Source organism: Linepithema humile, chromosome 1 (genome assembly GCF_040581485.1).
Source record: "Linepithema humile isolate Giens D197 chromosome 1, Lhum_UNIL_v1.0, whole genome shotgun sequence".
Classification (NCBI taxonomy): Eukaryota; Metazoa; Arthropoda; class Insecta; order Hymenoptera; family Formicidae; genus Linepithema; species Linepithema humile.
This window is the reverse complement of record NC_090128.1, coordinates 38,367,241-38,376,974: the sequence shown is the minus strand read 5'-3', so window position 1 is coordinate 38,376,974 and position 9,734 is coordinate 38,367,241. Positions and strand designations below refer to the sequence as shown.

Genomic DNA, 9,734 nt, shown 5'->3' with positions numbered 1-9,734 from the left:
TTTACACGGTGTCGCAAAAATAATTTATAATAATTCAAACTTTAAAAAGTGATACAGCGATTAAGAAAAGATGATATGCAAGCGTCAATATTATTTAATCTTTGTTGCAAATTCACAAATAGGCACACACAAAAATATAGGATGTTTTTACACTAATTCCAAGTGCAAAAATTTATATTAAACGAATTTGCCAATTTAAAATATTTCGATTATCGTTTTTTAATAAACAATTGTTTTTTCGAATAATAGAAGACCTTCGATTCAAATTTTTTTTTTGTATATCGATAATAAATTTTTTCTGTGAACAATACAATAATACACAGGACAAAGCCTCCACAGAGTATTGCCAAAATTGGAACGACGCCTGCCACGTGAACCGGTTCATAAGCCTTACTTTCAAATGACTCCATTAAAAACGACGTATCTTTCAGACGCATCATCATTCCATTATCCAAAAATTTTTGTAAACTGTAATAAACAATAATTACAAACTTGACAGTAACAAATATGTATGAAAATATACTAAACATTTTTATGGTACTCACTGATAATTTATTACAGCAGTGTATGGATTTCCTTTAGACAGAACTATCCCTAAGTTGTCTATTTTTTCGGTACCGACAGCCGACAGTTTGCACGGAATTCTCATCTCTACACTTTTCTTCAAAGCATTTAACGTCATATAAGCGACATTTTTTTCATTGCATACCTAAAGAAACAATAAATAATAAATAATCTCGCTACGTGCATCGTACGCTTAAAAATAAAAAATATAATTTGAAATAATTGAAATAATTTTATCGAATAAAAAATTAACAGCAATATTAGCTACATTATTAAAATTGATTTCCTATTTATTTTAATATGCTTCGATGCAAAAATACAAATATTTTAATCGTACTTGCACGAAACCATCGATTAAAGTTACTGGCAGTTCCGATTCGTCCTTCATTAATTTCATCAATCTCATTGAGAAAGTTTCCTCTGACGCCTAAAACAATTGCAAAAATGCTTTGTAATACATAAATAAATGCTGAATATATGTATCAACATTAACAAGAATGTAGCAGAATTAAATATGATTGTAATTTCAAGTATAAGTACAATCAGTTATAACTTCAATCGTCTAAAAATCGTCAGAAGAAAAAGTAAAAAAAAACGGAAATTCTTAATTATTGAGCAAACTTACGGCGATTACGTCGTAATCAGCACTACCGCGTGGAAGTATCAATTCATAAGTACCATCGTTGACAAATTCGTCGATTGTCCGAAAAGGTAAAACACGAGTGCACGCCGTTAGAAAGCAAACTAACGCTGCCGAGTAATGAGCCATTATCAGCACTGCTGTTAAAAATATTGTAAAATACGCAAGACGTAGCGGCGAAGACGTCGGAAACTCTAAAGTCAAAAATTAAATTTTAATTTTATCAACAAAATCTTTGAATTTTTTATTTAATATAATTAAAATTATATAATTTTATTTTGTTATTTAATAAAGTAATTAATAAAGTAAAATTTAAGTATTTAATAAAGTAAAGTAATTATAAAGTATTTTATAAAAATTTTATAAATAAATATATTTATAATACTTAAAATTTGCAATTTATAGCTATAAGATAAACTATAAGTAATATAATACCTATAAGTGCTTGCTGACAGAAGATGCCCCAAATGCAAAGAAAATTATCAGAAATCAAATCGACAATCTGTCGAATTCCACGAACCGTTTTCATGTAAGACTTCATATATGACAATAAAAGCGGTGTAATTGCTATTATCATAACAAGTGCAATCCAAATTTGTGAATTAAAAGCCTATTACAATTATACAAGTTAAAAAATTATTAAGTAATTTATAGTAAAAATTTTTTTTTTAATATTTTATTTTATTTTATTTTTGAAGAATAATAAAATATACAAATAAACCCAAGATGCGTTTATTTTATTGCAATTAATATTAATTGCAATTACCTGGAAATAACCAAGCCACTTGACACCGCAAATCGCCGGTTCTTTGATAAACAAGCTATTTTTAGATACTATCAAGGGCAGCGTGAAGTCGACGTCTTTTATTCGAAGACTGGTCATCGACATATCAGCGATAGCGAAGTCCGCGCGACCCGACACAATTTCACCCATCACTCCGGACCAAATGTTATTTTCAAAATCATATGTGCCGTGGTCATCCAATTCCGAAACAATCTTCAGAGTAAAGTTAAGAGAATACTGAAGCTCTTGTAACACTTTTCCATACAAATTGGCCACATAGTTCTCAATATTTGGCAATGAAATCGGTACATCCTTAATTGGATTAATAGCAAAGAATTAAATTGAGAATTAATTTTGATAATAATAATTAAATAAATTTTGGAAAATATATAATTTTTAATGTATATTATTCGTAATATAATGAAACTTGGAAAAGATTAGTTGATAAAATTTGATGACGAATTGACGGAAATTGATTATATGTACAAATGCAAGCTTGTAAAAATATTTTATGCAAATATCAAATTTTCTTCTGACACGTGGACTTAATTATAAGATGTTTAGTATATAATTATTCTTATGCCAATAAACCACTTCGAAAATCTTGTTGAGAACCTTAACCACGACGGCTCGCAAAACAACTCCTTCCAAATCCTTCCTTCGATCATAGAGAGACACGTTCGTCAGAGAAACAAAGCCCTTGTCATCTTCCCATACTGCTATCTCAGAGGTCTTAACAGTCTCGCCTTTGACCGAGTACCATTCCCGCAGAATGTCTTCGTCATGACACAATACCAGCATTTGCGTGTCGAACGCTATGTTGAAGGGATTACCTATTGGCTCAAGACAATAATTATGGGTATCATTGGCAATTGGATAGAGAAACAGCACAAACCACACAGGAAAGGACATGGGATAAGTTTTAGTGACTTCGGCAAACTCCTGATACGCCTCAACGTTAGGCATGATAACGATGGTGATGGGCTGTACTATTTGATTATGGTATCTGAGCGATCTTTCCATCTTTTTGAAAAACATATTCACGGTCACCACGTAGTGCTGGCTCAGCCTACGGGAGCATGCATGCACCAAGTGTGTGATCTCCAAATCTACGAGAATCGCAGCTTAATGAGCTTGATATTTTGTACTAACTTTGTAGTAAAAATACATTTTCTAAAAATTTGCCTAAACAAATTAAATCTACAATAGTTCTGCTGTTTCTTTTACTTCGTCAGTTTAAGGAAAATTATTGGAAGATATTGGAATGTTGCAAACGTTTATTTAATTAAATTAATATTTACGAAACACCTATGCAATAATAACATATATCGTTTTAAACTGACCTCCATAATCCTTGTAATCATCTCCGGGATGGGCAAACATAACGGTCGCCGCGGAATAAAATCTCCGGATGCTCAATATCACATCAACGAAGACGCTGATGTTGAAGTGTCTTTCTGCTGAGCTTAGAAGAATACAAAACAGCATTGAATACATCATACAGAGCGGTAATCTCATGTCGTCAGCGTAAGAGGAGGGCGAGAATGGCACAAGAGTTTGTAGCACGAGAGGCAGAAGACCAACTAAACGGTTAAAATTTCTGTTAAGCAGAGCAAATGTTTGCTTATCGACCAATGCAGGGCAAATGCAGGGACATATCAGACACTTTCAAATAAAATAAATTCGCAGAACTTTTAAAAATGAATAATCAAACATGAAATAATTTTCTTGATTATTATTTTATTAAACTCTACTATTAACTATTAACTATTAACAAACAAGGTTTTTATCATTAAAAATATTTATATTATATATATAATTAACAAATTGCAAAACTTAGAAATAAGTGCAACTTATCACACGCAATGTAATTTTTTTAATAATTTTATTACGTCACTGTAAATTAGTTTGTAGTAAATTTCTAATTAACTATTCCAAAAATATTTAAATTACATTGTTGAAGATAATCTTAAAATATTGCATTAAAATAATATTAATTCTTGGATTTGATTTTTATGTGAATCACTCATATGGATATAAACGCAAACAGAAATGAGATCTCCGTTACGCAACCAATTTTACGTCAATTTTATGTCAATCGACAAATTTCAAAATCTCGAGATCTAATATACACATCCGACCCTGACATGTTCATGCAGAAAATGCACATTTCAATTTATAACATTGTATCAAGTGTATATTTTGCAAATATATGACTGACCGATATCACTTCCATTAGAAAATTGCGACCACAAGAGCTGATTTCATCTTAAACAAGCATTTATCAGACTGGATGTTATCGAATGCTATTGATATTTTTGGTTGACAGGCAATATAATATCTCTGTCTCTTCCTTCATGCTTTCTTCTCGGTTGTAAAAAATTGTAGCATAATTATTTTCTCGAATTATATTACAATATTATGTACACATAATTTTTTTTTTTTCGTACGTGATATATAAACCATGAGATATAAGGATAAAGGATTGCCCTTAGAACTTCAAAACACGATAAAAATAAATATATAAAATGATGTCAAATGAATATTATATTCATATACAATACATCTGTCATCTCTGTTTATATGATTACTTCCTGGAACAACATATGGTTATTTTCGAAGTGTTTGCATAAGAGATGATTCATTCATCAACGCGACCGAAGAGACGTGGTCATCATTAAGCTTGTCTTGTAACGATTGCCGCTTCAATAAGTGACTCGGTGACAATCGTGACCGGCTTAGTTGATTCTAGAACGTTTTGCATTTCGTTTGATCAAATGAGAAAGAGTCAAATTAATGCCGTTAATTTATGAACTACGAGAAAATAACGATTATTAATATTAATTAAAATTAATTACAACTCAAATTTTGTTGATATCGGTATTTAACATTTTTTGCTTACGCAAATTATTATTTCAAATAATATCGCAATTTATTAAATTAATACATGTGCAATTACATACACGTTATATCCAGATTATATTTAATTGTAATTTTTAATTTTATATTTAATCGCGATAATTTCTGTAATTACATGCTCTCAGTGACATTTAATAATAAAATTCTTTTTATGAATATTTTCTATTAAGCAAAATAGAATTCTTTATCATCATGTTTCTGCAAATAGTTCGAAAAAATGCATGAATAGAATTTCTTGTTAAAAATGCAATATCGTTTCATCGATAATTTCAATCATAAACGATAGCACATTTGATAATCACGAAATGAAGCACGTCGTATTCATCGTTAGCTTATCGCCGCCTTGCTATTTGTATATTTAATGTGTAATGCATATATAGAATGAAACTACATAAATGTAATAATAATTTTTTCCTCGCACATGTGCAAACAGGTCTAGAAAACGTGACTCCACGTCACAGAACTGTTGCGAATGAATACGCACTTTTCCCTACTACTTTCCAGACGCTTCGAGACTGTTATGTCTGCGACATTTCTAGATTACTCTGCGCCTTCTGCGAGACTTTTAATGTTTGCAAATCCGCAGCAAATAAAAACATATGCTGGATGTGTCTATAATATAACTGGATTCTATTTTCTAATATACATATTTTCACTGTTTGACACTGGAAGTAGTATAATCATTTTTAACGACTATTTTAAACATTTTTTCCAAGCTATATATGCAATATTATAAATTCATATAATTTTCTGATTTTTGACATTTTAACTTTTAACTTCTTTATTTATTTTATTCAATATTACTGTAGCATTAGAAGAGTTTATTTGATTCTTGAGTTTAATTAACTCTTATTATCTAATACTTCCAGTGATAATCGTACGTATATTTATATTCTTATTCGTTATTCTCAATTTCTTCTTTCTTTTTGTTTAGGGATAGTGCAAAAAATTATTTATTAATCATTATTTAAAAATTTATTTCTACCAAAGAGAAAAAAAAATAGAAATGAACTAATTCAATTTCTTACAGATCTTAAAATGTCAGGAGTCATGATATTTTTCTTTAATAATAATCAATTAAGATATTTTACACTACTAAATTTGTTTAAATCATTTGCAAGAAGTTTGTAGAAAGTATACGAAGCTTTATGATGTAACCTTACGTGGTGCAATGTTTCTAAACGATTCTGTCATTTTCTCGTGAATCATCGTGCTCATGCAGCGCAGTTACGTATTATCGGTCAAAATAGGCAACCTCATTGAAGAATGACGCAGCGCCACCAACTTCCTTTGTTTGAATCTCCGCAAAGATAAATTTCTTTCCCGTCTCGAAAATAACATATACCGAGGCGAAATCTTGTGTATTGATGCTCTTTAATCTTATTATGAATAAAATAAAAGAATTACAAAAATTAATAACGCAAAAGTGGAGAATATTTAATATAACATAAAATGATGAAATAATGAAACGCGCAATGAACGTATGAAGCGCCGGAAGTGACTATTGGATAGCAGCAAACCGACATGACGGATGGATAAGCTGACTATCGACCATATAAAAGCAGGCACTTTCACACTGACACAACAAACGGCAAGATCGCTTTGACGTGAACGCGTCGAGAGTAACGAGTATAGATATTTCGTGATTTTAACATTTTTTTCATTATAAAAGACGAAATTTGACGTTTAAGAATTTGTAAGTGGAAGACAAAGAACAACAATGGCCAAGTTCAGCTTCAAAGTATATTTGGTAGGCGAGGATTCGTGGGCACCCACGGAAGTGCGCAGATTTGGTATTGATGCCGATGTCGCGACAAATTTTGTGTATTTGCAAGAAAAGCTGCGGAACATTTTCCCGAATCTACGAGGGAAAAACTTCATCATCACTTGGAAAGGTTAGTAAATTTTTTTTTTCGCTTTTATCTTGATAGCATACCAAGTTTACTAATACCAGCTGCTGACATGGCTTATCAGTGTCTTTTGTAAAGGGAAGATAAGCGATTAATTCATCGCATTTGTATGTTATTACGAATACTTTTGTTATCTTTTGCTACTTGAAATTTTTTTAACTATAATGACAAATTTAGAATCTTTGAAATACTTATGCCACACAAAGTTTTTATTTCGAACTCAAAAAATCTTTTTTCTATTTAATAAATTTTTATTCTGAGTTGTGTGTGAGACAGTATCATATTTTTTAATTTAATTTTGGAAAGCTAATATGCATAAATCTTGCTATTATTAATAGTTTTAATAAAAGAAAAAAGACTGAAAGAGTATTAGTAAATATGTTATTATGCTTTTATTATTTTATATCTGAATATAACAAAAGTAAATATAAATAATTAAAAAATTATTGTAAAAATTATTTTTATTTATTCTGTTTTGCTATATTTCTAATTTTATAAATACCAAGTATTTAATACTAATACCAAGTATTAATAAAATTAGAAAACAATATAGTATGTTTTCCAGCAAAGGACACAAGTTGACACAAATCGACACAAGTATCACTTTGTCTTTGTTCGATATTCAATGAGCAACAGAGATAATACTTTTGTGTCGCTTGTGTCTTTTGGTGGAAAACTACCGTAATTAATATATATATGATAAATTTTCATATTTATATTATTTCTTACATATAATACCAACTTTACAAAATTTATTTTATAAATTTTTTGCAACATTTCTTATTGTACCAAGAAATGAACTAATAGAGTAAATATTTTCTGTATGCTAAATAATAATTAAAATTTGATTTAAAACAAAACTTTTTTTTATATACAGATGAAGAGAACGAGACCATTACAATATCGACTAATGAGGAACTGGAAATTGCTTTGACAGAAATGTCAATCAAGAATGATGTTTATAAATTTTACATTATACTGCAGTATGAACGAGACTCGATGGACATGTCAAAGATAGAGAAAATATTACATCCTGGTGTAATATGCGATGTTTGTGATAAAGATATACACGGCTTTCGCTTTAAATGTATGCAATGTCCAGATTATGATCTATGCACTGAGTGCATGGCACACGGTAATCATCCAGAACATTACATGGTTCGTATGACGGAACCAGTTGAATGGTCAAGTTATCATGGTCGCCGTCTTGCTCATCATGTGCGGAAATTTTTGAAGAAAGCAGCACAGCACAGCAAGGACGAAGAGCGCAAGTGTCCTTACAAAAGCAGCAAGCGAGGCAACTGTCCGCTGTACAACATGTCAGGTGGTACAATTGGCCCCTTTGATCCCTTTTTTATAAACCCTTTGGTGAATTTTGTAATGGACATGTATGTTGATCCATTAGACGAGTTCCATGAGCAGAAACGGACCAGAGAGCAGCGTAGAGAGCCGTCTGCTGAGGCTGCTACTGAAGCAACAGAAGATACACAGCAGGAGGCGAGCAGGCACAGTTTCTCGCAGCTGATGAAGATCTTTGAGGACAATATCTCCAACATCTCTCAATTTCTAGACCCGCTTGGCATCAATGTCACCATGACTGACATTGATTCCACAAAAAATAAACCTAATAATGATACCCAAACAAAATCTAATGGGCAAAAATCCGAAAATCGCGCGTCTACGTCATCTGAGGAATCCGCTAAGAAATTCCCAGGCGAGGGAAAGAAATTGCGTGACGATGTTGTAGGTACTGCAGATGAGAAGGCCCCTGTGACCAACAATTCTGCTACTTCATCTGCACCGAAGGAAGTAGCAGCAACAGCAGCAGCAGTCGCAACTAATGCTGAACAAGCATCTGAAGCCGAAGAATGGACATTGGTGCAACGTGAAAGCTGCGATAGCCATGCATCTTCCACTTCTTCTTTGAATGGAGCTACGCCCAAACAGGTACGTTCTGATCGAACACAATAGGAATATGTTGAATTATTAAGATATGCTTAAGAAGTATAACAAATTTAAAAATTAATTAATATAAATATTTCTTGAAGTATATCAAGATATAATTAAGAAATATAATTTAATATGTAATATAGATGATCATATAGATGGTAGATAATCAAAAGTGAAATAGAATATCTTATTATCTTTATATTGTATACGTATATCATGTATTTAGAATACTTTATCATACAGAATCCTACACCATCTGCGCCAGTAGCAACTTCAGCAGAATCGAAAACAGAATCGCCAAAGCAGAATATTTACCCATCCTTACCTGCGGAAGTAAGAAAAGAATTTTATCATCCGAATCCCAAGATCCAGCGCGCTGTCGAAGCGATGATGGCGATGGGATTCTCCAATGAAAGTGGATGGCTCACCCATCTTTTGGTTTCAAAAGACGGTGATATTGGCAAAGCGCTAGACGTACTACAACCAGTATCACGCAATCATTAACAAGGCCAAAACTTTGATAGATGCTAGTTTAAGATAATATATGAAACGGTAAAGGCAAAGGGTTAATAGTAGGTTAATAGTAGGTTAATAGTGGATGTTCTTAATAGTTCCGGTGAATTTATAATTATTATTCATTAATCACATTTTATATACGTATACTATGATTTTATCTTGGAAAATTTCATTAATATTGAACTGTTTTTAATTAACACTAACTTTTTAATTAACACTATCGATAACACTTCTCTGCATTATTCTCTGCATTATTAAACTAATATTATTGTATAAAAATTAATATATTATTCTATTATAGAGAAAAAAAAGCCAGAAAAAGCTTTTGAGTGTGCATTATAAAATATATATTATTACACTTATGTATAATTGCTCTTTATGCTAATAAAATTGTCATGATACAAAAACCTGGTGTTTCTTCGACTAAAAAAATTTTCCTATTAAACTCGAT

General features: G+C 31.2%; 2 protein-coding genes across 3 annotated transcripts; one reads left to right on the top strand and one right to left on the bottom strand.

Annotated features, from left to right (window-relative positions):
• Positions 1-76: 76 nt before the first annotated feature.
• Positions 77-6,412, bottom strand: LOC105679669 (glutamate receptor U1-like). The gene is made up of 8 exons (XM_012379828.2): positions 3,332-6,412; positions 2,604-3,097; positions 1,971-2,300; positions 1,640-1,814; positions 1,190-1,398; positions 902-991; positions 546-709; positions 77-468 (listed from the first exon to the last, which is right to left on the bottom strand). The coding sequence occupies exons 1-8, from the start codon at positions 3,504-3,506 to the stop codon at positions 210-212; spliced, it is 1,896 nt and encodes a 631-aa protein (XP_012235251.1). The 5' UTR covers positions 3,507-6,412; the 3' UTR covers positions 77-209.
• Positions 6,413-6,437: 25 nt separating this feature from the next.
• ref(2)P (refractory to sigma P) lies at positions 6,438-9,690 on the top strand. Of its 2 annotated transcripts, XM_012380166.2 has the most exons (4): positions 6,442-6,802; positions 7,695-8,141; positions 8,223-8,764; positions 9,011-9,690. In XM_012380166.2, exons 1-4 carry the CDS (start codon positions 6,628-6,630, stop codon positions 9,269-9,271), a joined length of 1,425 nt encoding a protein of 474 aa, XP_012235589.1. In that variant the 5' UTR covers positions 6,442-6,627; the 3' UTR covers positions 9,272-9,690. The 2 variants fall into 2 exon arrangements, with proteins under 2 accessions (XP_012235588.1, XP_012235589.1); XM_012380165.2 differs by having other exon boundaries at positions 6,438-6,802; positions 7,695-8,764.
• The last annotated feature ends 44 nt before the right edge of the window (positions 9,691-9,734 follow it).

Coding starts and splice junctions, on each gene's coding strand:
- LOC105679669 (XM_012379828.2), bottom strand. CDS start 3,506: ATGAGATTACCGCTCTGTATGATGTATTCAATGCTGTTTTGTATTCTT. Junction 1,815..1,970: donor AGTGGCTTGGTTATTTCCAG/GTAATTGCAATT, acceptor TAATTGTAATAG/GCTTTTAATTCACAAATTTG. Junction 469..545: donor ACTGCTGTAATAAATTATCA/GTGAGTACCATA, acceptor TGTTTATTACAG/TTTACAAAAATTTTTGGATA.